General features: G+C 39.1%; 1 protein-coding gene and 1 long non-coding RNA gene across 8 annotated transcripts in view; one reads left to right on the forward strand and one right to left on the reverse strand.

Annotated features, from left to right (window-relative positions):
* Window positions 1-23,783, forward strand: part of LOC148130789 (uncharacterized) — a 119,386-nt gene that overhangs the window by 75,525 nt on the left and 20,078 nt on the right. For both annotated transcript variants that reach the window (XR_015749314.1, XR_015749313.1), the window contains exons 2-4: window positions 114-215; window positions 1,516-1,613; window positions 20,065-20,205. This is a non-coding gene — a long non-coding RNA (uncharacterized LOC148130789). The remainder of the gene's footprint in view (window positions 1-113; window positions 216-1,515; window positions 1,614-20,064; window positions 20,206-23,783) is intronic.
* GRID1 (glutamate ionotropic receptor delta type subunit 1) overlaps window positions 17,112-23,783 on the reverse strand; it is a 654,467-nt gene continuing 647,795 nt past the window's right edge. For 2 of the 6 annotated variants that reach the window (XM_087963843.1, XM_087963842.1), the window contains exon 18: window positions 17,112-18,060. In XM_087963843.1, the coding sequence (XP_087819969.1) occupies window positions 17,632-18,060 (429 nt within the window). In that variant the 3' untranslated portion in view covers window positions 17,112-17,631. The remainder of the gene's footprint in view (window positions 18,061-23,783) is intronic. The other 4 variants (XM_026674217.2, XM_026674218.2, XM_087963844.1 and 1 more) reach the window with 4 other exon arrangements.

Genomic DNA, 23,783 nt, shown 5'->3' on the forward strand with positions numbered 1-23,783 from the left:
TTGTATAAAAATGGTTGCTCTCCTCCTTCTTGACCCCCAAAACATTTTTTTTTAAATTCTGGGTTTTAAAACAATGCAAATTATTTTCCTCTTTTCATTCTTTCCCATCACAGGAGCAGTTAAGAAGGAGCAGGAACATCTGTTGGGTAGAGTCAAAGAGTTCAAGAGGTTGCTTGTGACCATCCGATCAAAGGCCCATGGATCCTTTAAAAAGGGTAAGAACTTAATGCAGTTGTGGCTGCCATCTTGACTTTTTCAGCATGTGCAAACACACAGCCCATGGATAACCCCTGGAGAGACACAGTTTGAGGTGCAGACCTAATTTTATTTCTCTCAGTATTTGTGTTATTCCATGCTATTCTTGATTGATGGAACTGGTAGGGAAAGTAGAATATACCTATTTACCAATAGCAAATTGATTCTGTTACCATCTACATTAATCAAATAATTGTTTTCCAATCTGTTTCATTCATATACAGTAGAGAATATATTTATTGAACACCTATAAATCTGCTTTTTCGGGGAATTATACAAATAGCCATCTTTTAATACTTTTCAGACCAAGTGTGTCCCAAATCTGCTATGGAAGAAAGGAATGAAGATAAGACAAAGGTGAAGGTAAAAATTATGCCCCACAACCTTCCTTCTTGCTCTTCTGGAAACTACAAGAAACACACATAATAGTCAGCCTATATAGGGATAGAATCAAGATCACGTCAAGTGTTAATTCTATTTTATAACTTCTTCGTTAAAACTACACTCGAAATCCTGCGTCTAATTTTGGTCACCATAATGAAAAAAAGAAGTTGAGACTCTAGAAAGACTTCAGGGAAGAGGGACAAATATGACTGGAACTGGGTGGGTGAGTTGAAGGCTCTCATATGAAGAATGATTGCAGGAATTTGGTATGTCTAGTCTAGTTAAAAGAAGGACTAGTGAGGGTGACATGATAGCAATGTTCTAATAGCTAAGGAGCTTCCAAAAAAAAGGAGGGGGGTCAAGATATTTTCCAAAATACCTGAAGGCAGGACAAGAAGCAACGGATAAGATTGAATCAAGGAGAGATCCAATCTAGAACTAAGGACAACTTTCCTGACAGGATAATTGATCAGTGGAACGACTTGCCTTCAAAAGTTGTGGGTGCTCCATCACTGGAAGTTTTTAAGAAGAGATTGGTCAACCATTTGTCTGAAATACCATAGTGTTTCATCCCTGACCAGGAGGTTGGACTAGAAGACCTCCAAGCTCCCTTCCAACTCTAGTTATTCTATTACATCAACTTTCTGGTCCTCTGCCACTTTTCAGAGTTGGAGAGAAAAAGGAATCTGTCTGGTATTTCTTTGGCAATTAAACCTCCCAAACACTGATCTCAGCATGGATAATACATATAGAAACTGAGGGCATCTGCAAAAGGTGTGCACTGGCATTGGGGAAAAATTATAAAAAATAGCTCCCTAGGTATACAGCAACCAAAAAATAGATCCTCCAATTTATTTCTTGCTGATTTTAATTTAGAAAGTGCTCCAGTGGAATAAATCCAAAAAACAAAACAAAACAAAAAAAGAACAGACACACTGACACAGATCACCTCAGACTGACAAACCCTGGAGAAGGTAGCATCCGTGGGTTGCTGATCTAGTAAAAAAAAAAAAACATTCACGACAGTTTCATTTACTTCATTAGAACCCTCACTATTGTTTTCAAAAGAAATACACGGAGTCCTCATTTAGTGACCACTTGAAGCTGCCACGACACTGAAAAAAGTGACGTATGGTGTTCTGATCCAAGCCTTGTTCCAAGGAAACAAACACAAAACAAAGGTAACAGCAAAACCTTTTAATGATTCTTTATGAATTCCGTTCCTTCCCAGTTAAAAGGCTGTTTCAAACTAATTGTCTCTGATAAGAACGAGCCTTGCCAAGGTTGTGCAAGGCTGCCAAGAACACTAGATAAAGATGCCAAGAAGTATTTCAAACACAAAGAGTCTCCAAACACCAACCAAGATACTCTGAACATCCACAAGGATGTGCAAAAACTTCTTTGCTTCCTGCAAAGAACTCCGGTTTCTCAGCTGGCTTTTATCTTCTCAGGGAGGGGCCATTACCTTGGAGCCTTACTCCCGAGTTGCCTGTGCTGCTTCAGCTGCTCTTTCTTTTGAGCAGCCCTGCGCACATGTGTGCTGAGCACAGGCTCCTCGGGGGGCTCTTCATCTCTGCTGCCAGCCTCCACAATCTCTCAAGGCAGCATTCCACTCCCTGATGGTCCTGGTCCCATCCCTGCCTCACACACAGCCCCCTCATCTGAGTCCTCGCTGTCTGAGGTCTCAGCTGTCCGCATTTGCTGCCAGCGAACCACAACAGCGTGGCCACTTTTCACACTTATGACCATTGCAGCACCCCATGGTCACAAGAACAAAATTCAGATACTTGGCAGCTGGCCTGTATTTACGATGGTTGCAGTGTCCCTGGATCATGGGGTGCCCTTCTCACAAGCAAAGCCAATGGGGAAGTCAGATTCACTTAACAATGATATTACTAACATAACTATAGTGATTCACTTAACAACCGGACAAGAAAGGTCATAAAATGGAGTGAAACTCACTCAGCAACAGAACTATTGGGCTCAATTGTGATCATTACTCAAGGACTACCTGTGTATCACTGCTTTCCAAAAGTTCTTCCAATTGCCCGAAAGAATTACGCTAGTATTTGCTGCTGCTTCTTTTTTAAAAAATTATGAATACTTTGCCTCTTTTATTTACGAATGAATAACAGCTCATAAGACGAAGAAAAAAAAGCTAAAATAGAAGCCAGGAAGAGTGTTCTACCCAATAATAATTTAGTAAATTTTTTCTTTGATCAAACGCAAAACGAAAAGAGAAAGGAATTCTCACAAATAAAAATCTAGTTTTAAATAATTGATAATTAAGTTTCCCTGTATATATATATATATATATATATATATATATATATATATATGTATATATGTATATATGTATATATGTATATATGTATATGTATATGTATATAAATTAAAAAAAACAGTAGCATTTATTTTTATCTTAATTTGCTGGTGCAATTCCCAGGAAAACCTAAGCTTTATCTCCACCTACCTCCGCACAGAAGTTAAACAATGACATATTTCTGTCCCGTTCTGTTTTGACAATTTGATAATTTTCATCCTAATTCCATGCAGTTTGCCCAGAACTGCAAAAAATTACCAGCTGCCATAAAATGAAAACAGCCCTGATATTCATTGCTATTCTTGGAAAAGAATATTGTCCTCTTATTTCTATCTACATTTTCACACTGAAATACGATGTATAAGTTAATATATGCAGCAATAATAGAGTTAAGGCTACTCTGAATAAACTCAATCAAATCTGCAGACCGTTTGAAGTAGCTAATGGGAATCCCAGGGGCCAAGTTTCAGAATCCTTTTTTTTTTTTCTAATTAAGGTGGCATTTGGCTACCAAAGAACCAATTTGCATGTGACAAATCAAGCAATTTAAAAAAGTCCACATAATAAAAAGTTTTGCATTTTGTGTTTAGAAATCAGACTGGCTGCCACATGACAAACAAGCAGGCTGTGCAAACAAGAATGAACTTTAGCTGCAAAAGCCCTTAGCTTGACCCCAGCTAATCTGCCCTCTATTTGCATTTTTAAAATTGCCTACCATCCATTTTTAAAAATATAATAAAATCTGTATTCAGATTAAAAAGCAAGATTTCAGACCTGGATGTAAATAGAAAACATTTTCAGCTTTTTCTGTCTAAAAACAAACTTTGACAATAATGGAGCAAGATGAACAGGCTAACAATTTTCCTGATAATGAAGGAAAGGGTTAGTTATTCCAAATGAGTGATTGTAAACTTCTATCCACTTCCACAAGCTCCAATAACAAAACCTTTCACTCTGGATTATGGAATCTTGCTGTTTGTGGGGTCCTGGGTCAGAGGTGGTATTCAGCAAGTTCCGGCCAGTTCTGGAGAACCAGTAGTGGAAATTTTGAGTAGTTTGGAGAACCGGCCAATACCACCTCTGACTGGCCCTGCCAACCCATCTCTTCTCTGCCTCCTGAGTCCCGGCTGATGGGTTGGGTCTTCTTTGGTTGCCCTTCACAGGAGAACGGAGCTGGAAAGCAAGTTAGTGGGGTGGGGAGGGAATGGGGATTTTACAGTATCCTTCCCCTGCCATGCCCCCCAAGCCACGCCACACCCATCAAACCTCGCCCACAGAACTGGTAGTAAAAAAAATTGAATACTGCCTCTGTCCTGGGTGTTCTCTGAGCTTGGTTGCTTCCTTGTAGACATTTCATCACCCATGAAATTAAGATCTTCAGTGCTAGAAGGGAGTGGGGTTTGCTCTCAGCAGTCAATATCCAGATAAACAAGGATTAATCAAGGACATCGGGATTAATACCAAAGCAACAATCAAATAGTAAACAAAACCCCAATCAAGGAACCAACGAGAACATTCCCACCAACACTGACAGGCAAACCGCTAATATATAAATAGAGAGCAAACCTCACTCCCTTCTAGAACTGATGATGTTACCTTGTTGGGCAATGAAACATTTGCAAGCAAACATCCAGAGAGCACTTCAGCTTCAGCACTTCATAAACAGATTGCTCACACACAGCCTTAAAAATAAAACCAGCTACAGAATTTGTGGGCCTAAAACAACTGCAGCCTTGACAAGGGGCAGCATCAGTTCAATTTTTTTTTCTGAACTTGGAAACTCAGCAGCCTGGGCCTGATTAGAATACAAATAACAGACCGCCAGGGAATGCCAGCGCTGATAATAATAAGTAAATAAATCCCAGAATGGCAAACTACTTCCATTGTCCTGCCAAGGAAACTACAGAGATATACCAAGAAAGTCACCGAGAATCAAGATTGATGCAAAGGAGACTCACCCCATATTTTTTTAAAAGCAAGTGGATAAAGAAATAGAAGATACACTATTAGGCTATGCAAAATGCATCGATGCATTTTTTCAAGATCTCCTCTTGAACCAGGCCATTGCAAGAACAATTTTTTGAAGTGAATCCTCCAAAACCAAGTAGCCCCCACATACAAAATAATATATAGTTAGGGATTGTAACATTCCAGCATTCCCAGGTCATCCCTAGACTATTCCCCAAATTTCAGAACTGAAGAATTTTCCCCATCTAATAGATAATTTCACCAAATGCATTGGCTAGCATCCCAGAATTGACAATTTGATTCAAATATGGCTCCCTGTATCAATACACAGACTGTAGGACAAGAGATGGGAGAACCTGAGTGTGGGGGGCAGAGAAAAATGAGCCATCAGCTTGGAATCCCTATGTAGCCACAAGCAATCCAAGTCCAATTCCCCTTGAGTACTGTTGACCTTTATCAAACTCCAAGCAGCCAACCATTTGGCGAGAAGATTCCTGTGCAGAGGTTTTTAGCAATAAATCAGTTAAACTATCCTCCACTTGTAGACCTGGTCTTTTGTGCCTGACACAAGACACAAGCACAGCCCATGTGGGAATTTATGCTGGCTTTTAATTCACATTTTGAGATTTAAAACTACAATGATCCTTGACGATATGTTCTCATGTTCTGTTTGAATGCAAGTCAAAGTGGACGCCATTCCAATGTTCTTCCTTCGTGCAAACAAACTTTCCACCTGGATAAATTCACCCTGGAAGTTCTGTGTGAAAGTCAAACCAACAGTGTTGGGGACAAAAGTCGTCAGCTGTTGCTGGTTTTTAATGAGCAAAATTAAAAATAAAAAAGAAAGCACAGAATAATGTAACTTCATCAAGATTAACGTTGATAGCTTTATATATTGCATTTGACCTCCAGGTGTCAGGAACTAATGTTCCATAACTTGGGGAGTTTGGGGATAGTGAACTAATTGAAGTTTCAGCTCAAAATATCTCATTCTGTTTAAAATGCAGCCTTTTGCATTATTGGGATTCTGTTCACAGAAACAGCTTCAATGGAAGCAATATATATATATATATATATATATATATATATATATATATATGGATCTTTGGTTATTCGGGTTTTCTCCCGCGTAAGATTCAAAGTATCTAGGCAAGCGTTTGGCGAGGTCCCACTCGCCATCTTCAGGCTGGTGCTTTCGGCTTAGTGCCAGTGCAAGCAGTGTGTGACCGGAGCTGCCATCTCTCTATATATACAAGTGGTGGGGGATGGTGTGCTGGGCTGGTTGGCTGTGCTGCAGCCTCTTGATTGGTTGATGGAGTTGATGTTGGTATAATGGGCTGTGTAATGGCCTTTTGTTGTAGAGATATCCTGGATCTTGTGCTGTCATCTCCTGGGTCGTTAGCCTCTTGTGTTTTAACGGCTTGGGTAATGGGTTGTGTGATGGGCTTGTGAGTTCTTTTGTTGTGGTATCCTGGGTCTTGCGTTGTAATCTCCTGGGTCGTTTGTGTTTTGATCTCTTTTCGATTAGCCTCCTGTGTAGTAACAGCTTGGGTAATGGGTTGTGTGATGACCTTGTGAGATTTATTGCTGTGGTATCCTTGGTCTTGTGCTGTGATATCCTGGGTCATTTGCTGTGTTGTGACTTCTTGAGTTCTTGAGGTGTAATTTCTTGAGTTTTCTGATGTGATGTCCTGAGCGGCTGTGATGTAGCATTTTGGGTTTTTAATATGGCTTTGAGTTTGGGGTCTGGGTCTGTGTTCGTTTGGCTTCGAGTTCGTGGTCGTGCCACATCTTCATGGTGGGGGTCAGTTCGCTTCATGTATGGTTCAGAGGAGTTTGAAGTGGGTAGTGATGCAGCTGCAGTGCGGCTTCTGGTCTGTGGTCGTGTCTCATCTTCTGTGTGGGTGTGAGTCTGATTTTTACGTGGAAGTGTGGTGGTGGCATCTTGTGTGGCCCTCATGGGTGTGGGTCTGGTGTCATTTATCATGTTGGGTACTCATCTGTTCATGAGGGCGGGTTTCCAAATGGCTGGTAAGCGGGAGGTGTCATCTCTTTTATTCATGCTGTGTGGGCGTTTTTCTATCTCTATGGCTTCTCTGATTATTCTGCTGCTGTGGTGTTCAGTTTTGGCGATAGTTCTGGTATTTTTAAAGTCAATCTCATGTCCTGTGGCTTTGAGGTGTGGACCAGGGAAGAGGTTGGTTCTTCTTTTTTGATTGAGTTCTTATGTTCTTCAATGCGTGCACTTATTCTTCTGTTAGTTTGTCCAATGTATGTGGCGGGGCAGGCAGTGCAAGGGATTTCGTATACTCCTTGGTTTTCTAACTCGATTTTGTCTTTAGGGTTTCTTAGGATGGTGGATATTTTTCTGTTTGTGCAGAATGCTGTTTTAATGTTGTGTTTTTGGAGGATCTTGCTGATTTTGTCTGTAGTGCCTGCTTGCACTGGCACTGAGCCGAAAGCACCAGCCTGAAGATGGCGAGTGGGACCTCGCCGAAACGTTGCCTAGATACTTTGAATCTTACGCAGGAGAAAACCCGAATAACCAAAGATCCACATACAAATACCCGCGAGAACCTCAGAAAACATATATATATATATATATATATATATATATATATATATATATATATATATATATATATATATATATATATATATATATATATATATATATATATATATATACACTGAGGTTTTCGAGGTATTTGTATGTGGATCTTTGTTTTCGGTTTTCTCCGCGTAAAGTGGAAGTATCTAGGTGACTTCGATGAAGTCTCATTCATCATCTTCAGGCTTGTGTCTTCGGCTTTGTGCTTCTCGGAGTAAAGAGAAGCACAAAGCCGAAGACACAAGCCTGAAGATGATGAATGAGACTTCATCGAAACGTCACCTAGATACTTCCAATTTTACGTGGGAGAAAACCCGAATAATCAAAGATCTATCTATCTATCTATCTATCTATCTATCTATCTATCTATCTATCTATCTATCTATCTATCTATCTATCTTAAAATAAAAGTTATAAAGGCATCAGAGGTGCAGTGAACAACCACATCCTCCTTATTCTGATATGTTCCTACTATTTATCCCATTTTATAAAGAATAAACCTCATTCTTGTAATAGCCCTTCAGAACTACAGGCTGTTGATCAGTGGCTGCATTAAAACGTCAGCAGCAGAGATGTGAAGTCTCGTTTTCGACATATACAAAAAGGCAGTTTTGGTTGTATTAAAAAACCAGTGTGGGGTTTGTTCCATGAATTAAATCTTTGAAGTGCCCCCTCTCCCCCAAATATTTGTTTATCCTGCCTCGCTCTTCTCAGAAACATTGTCTTTTGGCATAAGAACTTTTTTTCCCGAGAGTTGTCAGACCAGCAAGTTTTTAACATTGTGTTTTCTTGAGATGCTGTAATTCGCTTGTAAACTTGGCCTGACATAGTGATGCAAGTCACATGGCAAAACCAGTGTAATGCAAAAAGGAGAGGAGGGGAAAGCTAATTATTAAATTTCCTCCTCTCAAGCTGCCTGGTTCATGTTGTTTTAGGGATCACTCTGCCTGTCCGGAAGATGCTTTTTTCAAGAGGCAACTGGACTTTCTTTTTTGCTTTTCTTTGAAGACATTTCGTTTCTCATCCAAGAAGCTTCTTTAGCTCTGACTGGATGGTGGAATGGAATGGAAGGATTTATATTCTTTACAGCCCTCTCTTAACAGAGGAGCAGGAATACGACATCATCTATCTCCAACACAGTCATCTATCTACCACACAGTCCTTTCAGCAGTTCCAAGTAGGCTCAACACCCATTTGCACTACTCAGGTGACCCTGTGGACACAGATAAACCTCCGAGTGGCCTCAACGTCTCTTTAAAAAGGATGCAAATGACCAGCTTTCTGCAAGGAATATAAACCCTTCCATTCTCCACCATCCAGTCAGGGCTGAAGAAGCTTCTTGGGTGAGAAATGAAATATTTTCAAAGAAAAACAAGAAAGTCCAGTTGCCTCTTGAAAAATGCACCTTTGGAACAGCCATGACCTGGATGACTGAGAATCTCCATAGACAATCATTCTGCTTGCCTTCCTGAAGCAAGGACAGTCTGACATATCTTTAGAAGCCAGGCTGTAGATCAGTATAGGGCAAACCGATTCAAGCCGTTATAAATTCTTAATATAAGAATGGACTGTTATTTCTTCAATTCTCCCCTGGAAGTCAAAGGATTACCTTCCAGGACTATCAGCTATCAAAAGAACCTTACAAGTATTCTTCCCAACTTTGGTGCATTTTATTATTTTCATGAAGTTCACAGCAACAACAGTGACCTAAAGATAGTTTGCTCTGAAAGAAAATTAGTACCCCTTTCCTAAGGGGTCTGTGGGGGCGTGCATAAGTGCACCAACATGCCTACAGTCCCTGTCCTATTGTTTCTTTTTTATTCATATCCATTTCATGTATTCATAACCATGCTTATACTTATGCCTGTTATCTAATACTTGCTTGACAAATAAATAAAATAAATAACATGGAAATGCAAACAAATGCACACATCTATCCATCTCCATGCCTGCAATCTGATTGATCTTTCTGAAATCAAGGACTCTCTTCCCAAGTCAAGTATATGTAAATCCAGGCAACATGCATTCCTAATAGTGTTAACTTGGAACAAGACAGGGTAAAAAAGCCCCTTTTAAGCTCCTGCTATAGATTCTTATCCATGTGCCATATGCTAAATGAATAAATCAATAAGGTTGTCTTGTAAGAGTTGTTACTCCATCCTTGACTTACCACATTTTCTTTCATTATCTTGCCATTATGAAGCCGTTGGAAAGGTTGCGGTGGTGCAGTGGTTAGAATGCAGTACTGCAAGTGTTGTGGTTCATCGGCAGCAGGTGCGGATGGCTGAAGTCTTGGAGAGCGACGACTCAGCTGAGGGGCCGGTGTATGATTCAGGGATGGGGCCAGGACCACCAGGGAGTGGAGTGCTGCCTTCGGAGATTGTGGAGGCTGGCAGCAGTGATAAAGAGGTTCCTGAGGAGCCTGTGCCCAGTGTGCGTGCGTGCAGAGCTGCTCAAAGAAAAAAGCAGCTGCAGCAGCACAGGCGACTCAGAAGTAAAGCTGCAAAGTAATGGCCCCTCCCTTAAGAGATAAAAGTCAGCTGAGAAACCGGAGTTCTTTGCAGGAAGCAAAGAAGTTTTTGCACTCAAGACTTATGGATGTTCAGAATATCTTGGTTGGTGTTTGGAGACGCTTTGTGTTTGAAATATTTCTTAGTAACTTGATCACGTCTTCTTGGCAGCCTTGCACCACCTTGGCAAGGCTCATTCTTATCAGAGATAATTAATTTGAAACAGCCTTTTAACTGAGAAGGAACGGAATTCGTAAAGAATCATTAAAAGGTTTTGCTGTTACCTCTGTTTCGTGGTTGTTTCCTTGGAACAAGGTTTGGGTCAGAACAGCAAGCTACTTCTGCTGCCTGCCAACTGCCTGCAATTTGGCAGTTCAAATCTCACCAGGCTCAAGGTTGACTCTGCCTCCCATCCTTCCAAGGTCGGTAAAATGAGGACCCAAAATTGTTGGGGGCAATAGGGTGACTCTGTAAACCATTTAGAGAGGGCTGTAAAGCACTGCAAAGCAGTATATAAGTCTAAGTGCTGTTGTTATTCTGTGTTGCAAAAGTTCATTCTTTTTAATTCAGCTACTTGCTCAGAGCAAAGGATCTCTGCTAGATCCTTGTTGATCAGGAGAAACAGTAGAGAAAGTAAGACTCAGGTAGGCTTAGATAGCAAAGACCCAAACACGCAAATTGCAGCCCAGAAGTTGGCTTGCACCCAAGATCTTCAAGCCGTTCACATTTCTTCTTTTCCTAAATCCTGCTGGTGACTGATACCTAGAAAGTTGTGGGGTTTTTTTTTCATGCTGAAACATGTTTCTAAAAGTGTATGCAGAATGGTTCAAATGGTGGAGCCATGAGGATTATTGTTATTGTTATGATTAGGCAATTGCTTACAATATAATAGAGATAAGAATAACAGATGTATCAATACAAGATATAGGTACAAATAAATGGGGACAATAGGACAGGGACGGTAGGCACGATTGTGCGCTTATGCACACCCCTTACAGACCTCTGAGGAATGGGGTGAGGTCAATAGTTAGTTTGAGGGAAAAGGAGTGTGTAAGTTAACCTTAACATCTTCATTGTAAATGCCCCTCTGCATTTTCCTGAGATCCTGATGTCTGAGCTACATTTCTTTCAGAATTGGGGTAGTCTCTTTTCCTTGGTTTTCCAAGAAAAGGAATTTGCTATGCAAATTGCTTTCAGGATTTTGTTATTTTAATACGTTAAAGGCGTTTTCTTGCTGGTGATTTTGATATTTGTGGTTTACCTGTTATACGCTACCTGGATAGTTTGTGAAAACCAGCAAAAAATATTAGTAATGGATGATACAGATGCTATTCAGAATATTTCGACTATGAATTGGATGCACCTCAACATCTAATTAAAGTTTGGCTTCGGGATATTTTCCGGGACATGTTTCTTTATTTTCTTTATTTTCTATGTTTATATAGCAGATTAGATCAGGGGTCCTCAAACCCTGGGCAGCAGCCCACTACAGGGTCATGTCCAATTTGGAACTGGGCCATGCAATCGGTGGTGCAACATATGTATGCGCACCGGCCCTCCGCTTGTGCATGTTAAACTGCGTGTGCATGCTTATGTAGAAACTTAGCACCTGCCCCCTCCTAAAAGAATGAAATATTTTGGGAAATATTAAAAAGGCAGAATATTAAATTTCCTTAAAGGAAGAAATGGAGAAACATGGTTTTTTTTAGAGGGAGAAAGCAGCCCCCATCTTTCTTAATAGCCCTCAGCAGATGCCAGCACTTAAGAGATAAAGAGATAGATAGCTCTATTGATAAGCAAATACCCTCACCAAAGAGCCAAACAGGATGAAAGCCTCAGCCACAATAGGAATTGCCCAATGCACCTTCATTGCATCACCCTCAGAAATCTCAACCAAACTTAGCTCAGACAAACACTTAGGATTTGTACTTTGCCTATAGATCCCTACATAACCCCTACAATGGTCCCAGTCTGACAACAGACAATAGAATACATGTTCTTGCACAGGAACAGGAAGCTCAAGTGCAAAATCTAAGAGAAGCCCCCCACCCAACTCCATGTGGTCAGCTGCCCAGAACCATCCATGTGGTTCTGATCCATCATTAAACCTTCTTTCCAATCAGCCTCCATGTTTCTGGTGTCTTTCTCCCAGATTGGAACTGAACTAGGTGGATATTTCTTCCCACACTTGCAGGCCAGCCTGCTGCTTGTGCAGCCTGGTTCCTCTTCCCCTCTAGCTGGGGCGTCAAGCCACAAAAATTGGGGACTGTTGGATTAGATTAACGCTCTCGAAAGAATCCATAGTTTTAACCTCTTAAAGAGGCATGCAAAACTTTTCTTATTCTTATTACTATAAGCCTGGTCTCCTTCAAAAATCAAGCTTTGTTTGAGCCCAATGCCCTCAATCTATTGAATATTGCAATATTGCAGTAAATACCAATATTGTTGATGTTCAGCGGACCAATTTTTATAAAGCACTGTGATTGTCCCCTTGTCTTTTAGGAGATTATTTCATAGCCATCCAAATCTATAAGGGCCATCTATAAGAGGGGATGAGATGGGGAATCAGCAATTTAACACATAACATCTTCTTTTCAATAGTGTGCGGAGAACCCACAAAAATTATGAAAAAATAAATTAAAGTATGGTCAAAACCTTGTAAGATCCCACATTTTTAAGACATTATCCAAGTTTTTTAGTGGCAATGCCAAAATGTTTTGAGATTTGGGGATGTCATAATATTGTGGCATTTAAAAGGGTATATTTGGTGTTCACAGCAAGAATGTTTTTTAATGCCTTTATGCCCAAGCAGGGCTCGGAACCATCAATATAACATACAAAGTTTCAATCCAGTTTTGCCAAACATAATGGAACAATATTTGTCTATCAGTAGTATCACAAAATTAAAAGCTTCTGTAAAACTAACAATTAATATCCACCTTTCTGAGTTATAAACTGATACAAATATTTTAAAAATAGGAAATCAATTATTAAGCTCTTTTAAAACACATGTATTGAATTCCTAGAGTTTGTATGGTTTTGTAGCTTGAATATTGTCTGTCACAAATTGTGATACGTTTCTTCACTAGAGGCCAAACACATTTCATGGCTACACATTCTAATTTATACATAGAAGTCCATTTAAAAAAACACACAGAGGGCAATGACTAAAGAACTAGGGGAATTATTAAAAACTAAAAGGGTAACAAAATGTCAACTATTCTGGATGAATTCTACAAAAAAGAAAATTAATCTATCTTCACTTAACCTTTTGCTGATTTTTGATAAGTAGTTATGAGCAGAATTTTTTTTTAAAAAGAATCCCAGTGAGAGACAAGAAATAAAGTACTGAAAACTAAAATTAAAAATATAGTGATATTTTATAAATCCTTACATCCATACTTAACCAAGATAGGATTTTGCACCTATGCTGATTAACCAATTAATTGGCATCTCTGGGAAGCATATTAAACTCGGTAGGTAGATCAAAAAAGGCCACACCTTCTCTGATAACATCAAGGGAACAGTCAGAGTAATTTTTACATCCTTTTCCTTACTGTGATGCTGTGAGGTTTAGTCACACACACAAAAAGTGTCATTAGGTTAAATCTCTTGAAAGAAACATGAGTTGTCTAAGTAGCTGTAACACATCTATTATTTTATTTATCAAACTTATGTAACCGTCCATCTCCATTTCAGATTTTATTACTGGTCTCAGTTGCTGGAAAATAATTGCTGTGATTTTCCCTACAGAATCCTTTTACTTAAGTCCCCTTTACCATCTGAACTGCTATCTTCCTATCCATACCTTACTTGAAATGGGGTGGCTAGAGCATGATCTCCCCAGTGCAGAGTGAGAGAGAGTTCTTGGTGGTTCCTTGATTAAGGTAAAGGACCAAAACACCTCCTAACCAGCAATCAGGGATGCGGTGGCTCAGTGGCTAAGACGCTGAGCTTGTCGATCAGAAAGGTCAGCGGTCCAAATCCCTAGTGCCGTGTAATGGAGTGAGCTCCCATTACTTGTCACAACTTTTGCTAACCTAGCAGTTCAAAAGCATGTAAAAATATGCAAGTAGAAAAATAGGAACCACTTTGGTGGGAAGGTAATGGTGTTTAGTCATGCCGGCCACATGACCACGGAGACGTCTTCGGACAGCGCTGGCTCTTCGGCTTTGTAACGGAGATGAGCACCGCCCCCTAGAGCCGGAAATAACTAGCACGTATGTGTGAGGGGAACCTTTACCTTTACCTTTAACCAGCAATCAACACCCACATGAGCAGAAATAGACATCAAGATTAACACTAGACCAACAATCAAGAAGTAAACAATACTTCTTGTTAGGAACCATCTACTCAGATAAACAATCAAACTGTAAATAGTTGTCTAGTCAAGGAACTATCAAAATCACCTCCATCAACACTAGTATATGAACCGAGAGCAAACTCCACTCCCTTCTAACACTGATGAATTTACCTAGTTGGGTAATGAAACCTCTGCAAGAAAACAGCTAAGCACTTGGAATCCCATTTCATATGTCTGTTATATAATTCTTCATCTAATGCTACCCAGAATTGGGTTAGCACTTTAGGCCTCATGGATCTCAGGTCTAGCCTGTTAAAAGTATTTTCACATGTGATTGTGACACAGAGGGCTGAATTCCAACTCAAGCTCCTTTAAAGCTGGCAGTGATGTAGATCAAATCATTACATTTACATTACCACCCTGCTTCTGAAATGATCTCACTTTAGAAGTCTTCATCATGAGCTCTTCAATGCCTACAGAATCAAATGGTGACTAAATAAATACAGAAATAAATTGATGATCAATGAAATCTAGATCACATGCTAGATGTACACTAAGCTACAGTGCCTGGCTTGAACCTGGTCAACTGAAAATTTACTGTACCATGCAGACATTTAAAAAAATATTCAAGCCTTCAGGAAAAATATTTCATCCTCTTCTGCTTTGATGGGCCTTAGGAACTGAAGCCTTCCTTAATCACTGCAATAGGACATTACTTGAAAGATAAAGCATTATTAGTACTGTATTAATTTCTCTTTGGCACAAATAGTTGAAATATATTTGGGAAATTCAGATCAGCCATTATGCATTTTGCTATAATAAAACTTCAAATCCTGATGCTTGAAGGCCTCTAACAAGTGTTTCAGCTGTTGAGCAGTCAAATTTATCTCTCCCTCTTAATGTACTGTTTTGTATTTTTCCCATGGCAGTGCCATCCACCTCAATATGGAAAGAGGAAGATATATTTTGACATGACTTCTATTGCTTGCAAAGGCAAAATAACTCAATTTTGTGTTTTGGTTGAAAGCAATTGCTGATATTTTAATGTTTATGCTTAATCCTGCAGATAATTTCCCCCTTGAAAACAATAGCAGTGTGAATCTGCAAATACATTAGGTAAAGGATCATTCCAGTGGTCATGAACTATGAAAAACTGTTGCCAAGTTTGAAAGACCCATTGGGTGGAGATTCAGGTTAACTGGATTTTTCAAGCACCATTTTTTTCTCTTTTAGATTATTTACCATTTACCGAGAAAGTGGTCTCTTTGTCTGCATGTTACTATGCATGCATATGCTATAGTGGTGTTCCTTCCAGAGGAAACTGTCCAAATGAACAAACAATTGAAATTAAGAGCACTGCAGTGTTCTTAATTCACTTAAAAGTCCTCTGCTATATACAGTGGATTCTGGAATTAGTCTTGTAATGTTACATCAAACATGGAAAGAGAGAACCCAGTGGTCGTCATGGAAATGAAAAGCTTAAAAAGTCTACAAGTCTTCCTTTTCCACACACCACTTAGGACTGCAATGAAGGAAGTGGGAGCACTTCATGCTTCCTGTTCAATCTGGTGGGGGAAGTGATCTACATAGGAGAATGACTTTGTTTAATTAGTTTTTAGGATGTACGTACATGGCTGCAGGTTGAAATTGTCAGAATTGTATCAGATGATCAGCAGTTTGTGTTCATAAGGCCTGAGAGATGTGAAGGAGAACAAACAAGAGCAATGTGGTGAAGGAATTTGGAAGAAGTATCCTTGGACCATGTATTCCTCCCTCCCTCCCTCCCCCCACCCAACAGGATGGACTTAAAAGTTGATGGTCACAAAGACTGTTCCATTTGGAGTTCCCACACATCAAATGAAGACATTTTATCTATCCCACCAATGATAACTTATCTCAAACTTTGTCAGTTCAGGTTCCATAATTTTTTCCGTAATTTCTTCATATCAGCTCTAGATCAAAACTACCTTGAGTTAGTACTTTAAAATATCCCACAACACCCCTCTGAGTTTGAGAACTGTGGACCCATCACATGAAATTGGCAGCAAAGCCTAGGTAAATATTAATGGAAGGAATGATAATTCAGCATTATGTTGAGTGCTAGGTTGAAATTTGTGCATAGTCCAATCCATGGGAAAATAGAAAAGGAAACTAAGTAAACACCATGTTTCCTCATTATAAATACAACATTTTGAACTAGACTTTCCTATTCAAAACTGTCCCTAATATGTAATAAATCTTCAAACACAAAACAAATTGCCATCTAATTTGACCATATCACCGAAATCAAGCTTGAAAAATTGCTCGGTGCTTGATTCACTGAAGCCATAATTCATTTTTGTTATATCTGTAGGACTAAATGGATGAGGAAGAGGAAGAATAATTCTGATTACCCATATTGGCAATAACTTGCACATCCATCATAAACTGCAAAAGTTTAATATACATACCCAGCTGGATCCACCAGAAGTTTTTGGACATCTACAATTAGATAGATGAAGAGAAATATCTGCAAGCAAACATTTGACTTGTAGTTCTATACTGTATCTCAATGACATTGCTGGAAGCTTATTTAACAGATTAGGATGAACATTGGTTATTGATAGCACTCACTCAGGCTTGAAACTTTTCCTCTATATGAAGGATACTTCTGCACCAACCAAATATTTTTTCAGAATGAATCAAGGATCGCTCCTATCATTCAAAGCTTTGTTGACAGTACCCATTGTTAAATCACAGCAAGGAAGTTTCGCTACCCCACATTTATTTCCAGCATTGTGTTAACATTTCAGGGGTACCCACCCTCGTTAAACTTTCAGAAGAGCTGTGAGCATGAGAGGAGAGCAAATACAAGAGAAAAAAAAGTAGAAAGGTTCTCCCCCGACCCCATTCCCAAGAAATCAAAATAAACATTAGGAGGGGGGGAAAGTACCATTTGTTAAAACCAAAGACATTTTTCCTGCCTTTGGTCCCAGTAACAGGTTGTCTTGGTCACTTGAGAACAGTCACAAGTTCTTCTGCCTTTTTTTTTTATTCATAGAGAACAAAATTTACAAAGTCTTTTGTACATTTTTTTCTTTCTTTCTTTTTTTGTATTTTTGTTTGTTTGTTTTTTACTGACTTTGAAAATTGGGAATATTCAAAATACACTTTTTTTTAACCCCACTTCATTCTTTCATATATTTACAGATATGTACAAGAAAAATGTAAGAGTCTTTTTTTTAAATTTCCCTCCCCCCCAGTTGTATTAAAAATCTCTGCTGGTCAATGACTCCCTTTATATGGAGGTTCCATGGGAAGGTTCCAGGGCCTCTGGAATGATCCCGCCCGGCACAGACTGGAATGACATGGGAATCGGGGTCTTCACGGGGCTCTGGCGAAATAGTCCTCCATTCGGCGATCTGTGTTTACACTGTATGGAGGGTATTGTGGCAGAGCTACTCAGTGGCAGTGGCAGGTTGCTCCCAGAGGCACCGGAAAGTGTCCTGCTGCCCCCGTGGCCAGTCTGTTCGGGTAAAAAAGAGGTGACAGAAAGTTGTGTGTTCTGATATTCACGGACAGGCTCCAGGGCCTGGCTGGATGACATGCCACCGATCTCCAAGGCTGAGATTTCGATGGAGGCGGGGGACAGTTGCTTGTGAGCTAAGTCTTCATCGATTAAACTGTTCATACGCCGATGGACTTGCTCTAGGTTGACTTCTTTATCCTGCAAGAAAGGGGGGAATGAGTAGATTAATCCCTTCCAAAAGCGGTTGATGGATTCCTCGGGTGTAGAGGAGATTAAATGGGTGTTTGGATCCCATTTAATTTGCTCTTCTATCTGAAGTTCTACATAATTGTGGACTCTGGGTCTGGAGCAATATCTCTCAACCTCAGCAACTTTAAGATAGGTGGCCTTCAACTCCCACAATTCCCTAGCCAGTTGTGGTCCACCCATTGTAAAATATTGAGATTGATGAATACTGTTCCAGACAACCGGAAAGATTGGGTTGCCTTTTGTTTTTGTTACCTACAAGAAGTACAAAAATATGGTCATGCATTGGATGAATTAGTTTTGGTAAGTCACAGATTGAAAGTTGTCTGGGGCAGGTGGAGGAGGATAATTTAATCAGCTTGAGTCATCTTTTGTTCTAAAGTCCCAAATCACCATTGTACATTGATGCAGGGGCTAAAAATCCAGAATCTGGGCCAAGTCAATTTTGTTTTCTTCATCTAGTCTCTCAGGTATAACATCCAAGTAAAGCTAAAGTCCTTAAATAATTGGATCTTTCATTGTTTACATAAATTATTATGAGCCCTGCATATAAGAAGGCTAGGAGAGAGGGACTGGATCATGGCAATGAGACAACCATAATTTTAATGGAAGATCAGCAAAGAACAGTAATTTAGAGATAGGGTGACCTACTACAAACAACTTTTGTCTGCCTGTCTACTTTGGAGCGTTATAGAAAGGAAGTGATTGATATTTAATACAATGGGTGAGAAAAGAGCACTATAAAGTTAAATATAGATCCATAAGTGTGTATATGATATATAAGATATGTATTACCTGCATTCATGTTGAATTAAAAAAATATGCAGTATAAAACTCAGCAGTCAGACTCTGCCTGTATATATCATCTCGCTATATAATTAATTTATGCCCTGAGTTATAATTCTCCTTCTCAGCACATTCCCAAACTATTTTTCCTTATTTTTCACCTCATCATTTCTCTTCTTTTTGTGCAATTTATCTGTATTGATTCATCAACTATTCGAGGATAATGATAAGAAATCCATCTCACCAAACCAAGTGCCATTGAAACCCTGGAAAGAAAAGTGTACAATTCTTGGTTTGGTTATTAATTGTACAACGTGATTTCCCCCCTCAAATTTGCTATTTCTTTGTCATTTCTCAAAATATAAAGCAGTTCTAAGCAAGTATGTGAAAGCTTTTTCCCTCTTTATAAACTTAACAACTGTAGATTGTAAGCCAATTATATCTATCTGCAACAAACCTATTAAGAGTTGAGAGAGAGTCATGGATGTCAACATCTTCACTAAGATTTTTTTAAATTGCTGTTTGATTAGAAGTGTGAAGCTTCAAGATTATCAAGGCAATATGGGAGGAAGGTCTTTTGTGGCTAATTTCTGCACCATTACATCTGACAAATTACTGCTTTCTGTGTCATCCATCAGAAGCCATATTGGGAAAAGATATTTAACATACTAGTATGGGAAATGGAGGACAGCTTGAGATGCCATCATTTGGAATGATAAATCTTTCCTTTTTCTCTAACGTGGCACTGAATATCAGTGTACAAATCATGGCATTAGCACCAAGGTAATAATTTTTATTGGCAAATATAACACACCAGTTGACCCTATACAATACACTCTTTGTGAGGCTCTTAGCACGCCTGAATATTTGGCTTTTAAAGGGGGGAAAAACTGTCCTCCAGATTTTTGTTTTTAATGCCAAATTGGCTCCCCTTAATTTTTTTTGGGGGCAAAATTAAGATAATCTAATTGTACCAGGACTATTATATTATAAATTTGTTCTTGCCAGATACAAAATTAAGAAGAGCATCAATGCACTGTCACTGTATGGGGGATAGGTATAAATAAAAATGCCATTTTTGCCATCAAGAATATAAATACTTTTTTTTAAAATCTATTCTCTCTTTCTTCCTGCCTCACCTTAGCAACTACTAATCTGCTTTCTATCCAGGCTTGTTAGAGGTTCAGCACTATCATCATTTCAACAAAAACTCTTCAGGAATATAAGACAGATGGAATACATGAAGAATTTCAAGATCCAAAACACAGTAACATCCTGTCAACTCCAAAGCTACCCTACTTTACCAAACAGGTAAAAGGATGTTATAATTCAATTAAAGCAGGGGTGTCCAACCTTGGCAACTTTAAGACTTGTGGACTTCAACTCCCAGAATTCCTCAGCCAGCAAGCTGGCTGAGGAATTCTGGGAGTTGAAGTCCACAAGTCTTAAAGTTGCCAAGGTTGGACACCCCTGAACTAAAGGAAAATAAATTTCCAGTTTTCATAGCAAGGACATTATAAATTGGGATATCCATATCTCTATCTTTCTGTAGGAAAATAAAATGATACTCTTTAATTTGAAGAAATAGGTAATGTTAATCAGAAAAATCCAGTGATGGCTTGGATTCAGTAGAAATTGCTTTTAATCAAATCTAGGGTAGCTACATTTCCTGGATCCCTTTCAAGGCAAACAACTGTTTTTGCAATACAATCTCTTAGTCTCCAAAGATTGCTTTTAAAAATTGAAAGATTCCCTCTACAACTTTTGAACAAAATGAGATGAGAAGAGAATGATAGAGAAGTACATACTATGAATTGCATGAATAGGAACATTTTTGCTGGAAAAAAAAACTGTCATGGGAAAAATTCAAATATAGGCAACAAAGGATAAGTTAATGAAACCAGCTATATGTATTTGCCATGATGAGTTTTCATTAAGTAGCATTTACCCCAGGGAGAAAATTTAACAGATCCATTTTAAAGAATTGTGTGACTTAAACACACTCACACAAGACACTGATTCAAAGGAGAATGTGATCTATGAAATCAATGGTCCCAACTATTCAGCGGATGGTTCTGGATAAAAGTATTCTTAAAGGTTGAGTTCCCACAAACGTGATTAATTGAATTAAATTATTTGGAGGTTTATAAATCCTTTCATTCCCCACCATCCAGTCAGAGCTGATGGAACTTCTTGGGTGAGAAGCAGAACTGTCTTGAAAGAAAAACCAGAAAGTCCAGTTGCCTCTTGAAAAAAAAAAAGCACCTTTGGGAAATTTGGGGCTTTGCATAACACCCTGAATTGTAAACTTTCACATGGGTTGGATTCATGCAACACATTAGATAGAGAGGTAATGAGTAGGTCACTGTCAACGTGTTGTATGAAGTTAGCCAAATGCACCTGGCTCATTCTGTGGTCCCTGGGGCCAGGGCCATCTGAGAGTTATGTGCTGATTCTGGAGCCACCGGAATCTGACATCAACGAGGCAAAGGAAAAGGGAGACCCTGTTCCCAGTGCGCGCTTGCGCAGAGCTGCCAGAAGGCAAGAACAGTTAAGACAAAAGGGGCAACTTGGGAGTAAGACTTGGAAGTGATTGGCCCCTTCCATAAGACATAAAGGAGGAGCAAAGGGACATGAGCCTTTGCAGGAAGCAACTTTGTTCGCTCTGGTCGGTTTAAACTCTGAAGTTCCGTGTTGACTCTGTGCTCCATTGTAATTGGCAGTTTAGTCGTTGGCAGTATTTTGACGGAGATAAAGGTGGGTGCTTATCAGCCTTATCCCGAAAGACTGTGGCAGACTTCTGTTGAACTATTCATAAACTGTTTGGGACTCATTGCGGGCTGTGAATGCATATAATTCACAGCCATTAAAATAGAGGGTTTTTGTGACTAAGCATGTGATTGTTGCTGGCTCGGGAAGCCTCGGTCAGAACACCTTGGATGAGAATGGCCGTGAAGGTATTGAAGTCCATTTGCATCAACTGTTCATGGGTCTTTCTGCATCAAGAGGACTTGTGATGGTGAATATTACTACACACAAGTGCTATGTTAAATCACGGTTCTGAAACTTGATTTAAGTGGCATTAATGAGTTCAGTTTGTGGAAAGATTTAAAATAAGACACTCCGAATAATTTAGCTTTATATACTGTATATTCTGTTATACTATGGTACCAAAAAAAAGAAAAACCCTCTAAGTGATCCTCCTCAATGAGGGTCTACTAACTAAAGTCAACTAAAGGTTGAGCACAGGCTGCCATTGGCTACATTACATGTTTAATTTTTCAGGAACTGGGATCATTAATCAGCGTCATGAGAAAACTTCCCATGCCTGATGAGGTATTAATATGGGCAGAAATCAATCGCCTCTTAATGTTTAATGAAGCATTGAGGGCTATCAGAGATGAGATTTGGACTTGCAGAACTTGCTACAAATCAATCTAATCTGATGTGCTGCCTAGAACTCATGAGAGATGGAGAAAAATCTCAATTTGGTTCTCCATAATCTAACATAGGGACCATACCGTGACTGCGGGCATTTTGATTTGTTAGTCAGTAAAATGGGATTCACTGTATAAGGGAAGCTAATGGCAACATTTCAGGGGGGGTAGGTGGAGCCTTTCTGTGTGCACATACATGATTTTCACAAAGAATTACGCTGTTGCTTTGGGAAAGTGATAGTTTGGCCACTGATATAAATATACAACAGCCACTGTGAAGTTCTCTATAAATAATCTAATTATGGAAATATTTAGTAATATTTAGTAATTTAGTAAAACAAACAATTGGTGGAATTGTTATTATGGTGCATTTATGGGTTCTGTGGTTTATTTAGAGCAAGAGATTTTGTGTGTGTGTGTGCATTATATATATATATATATATATGACACCCACACACACACACACACACACAGAGAGAGAGAGAGAGAGAGAGAGAATATATATATTGTGCCACTTTTAAACTTTCCCTGTTGTCCCCTTTCCCGCTTTTCCCTTTTTGTTGTAATTTTATATCTTAATTTTTCCTCTTTGAAAAGAAAGAAGTGAGGGAGGGAGGGAGAGAGAAAGAAAGAAAGAAAGAAAGAAAGAAAGAAAGAAAGAAAGAAAGAAAGAAAGAAAGAAAGAAAGAAAGAAAGAAAGAAAGAAAGAAAGAAAGAAAGAAAGAAAGAAAAAGAAATTGGCAGGGTTGGGAAGGAAGGGAGGATGGGAGGAAGGCAGGCTGGCTGGCTACTCTGGAACTTTAAATTGCGAACAATCTCCCAAACAATTCAACTGCCATCAGGGTGGCTAGCAACTTTCATCTACAAAGATAAGACACAATTGTGTATTCTAAGGAACGTGAAAGCTTTTTCAAACCTCTGCCAAGGTTATGTGACATGCAAGTTCTTAAGGGCTCCCACTTGCTTTTAAAATGTAAATGCCTCACGTGTTCTTTGTGAACTTCTAAAGAACATGCCCGTGAAGGTCAGTCCCCATCTAAAATGGATGGCCTAGAAGTGACTCATATTTAGCAATTCTGCATCCATCACCTTTGTTACTCCCAATTTGTTTTTACATTTGCAATGCTGTAATTCTGGTTCTTGTCAACATCTGACAGAGGGGAAAAGGCTTTGCTATAATGATCAATCCACTGATGGGATGAAATGGAAATAATGTATGTATTTATTTGCCATTTTTTAGAGTCCCCACTACGCACTATTAAGCCAGCTAGATAAAGTGGTTAAGCAATTGGTTTTTAATGTACATTAATTTACATCCTCATTAGTCAAGGCTTCAATACTGAGTAAGGTATAATCATAATGCATATATGAATGGGAAAAATAAGACTCAATTATGCTCATTAATTTAATCTGGCAACTGACTTAGTCAAACACCACTTAATGCTACATAAA

The sequence above is a fragment of the Notechis scutatus genome, chromosome 4 (assembly GCF_049901735.1).
Source record: "Notechis scutatus isolate UNSWTSFEM ecotype Mainland chromosome 4, rNotScu1.2, whole genome shotgun sequence".
Taxonomy (NCBI): Eukaryota; Metazoa; Chordata; class Lepidosauria; order Squamata; family Elapidae; genus Notechis; species Notechis scutatus.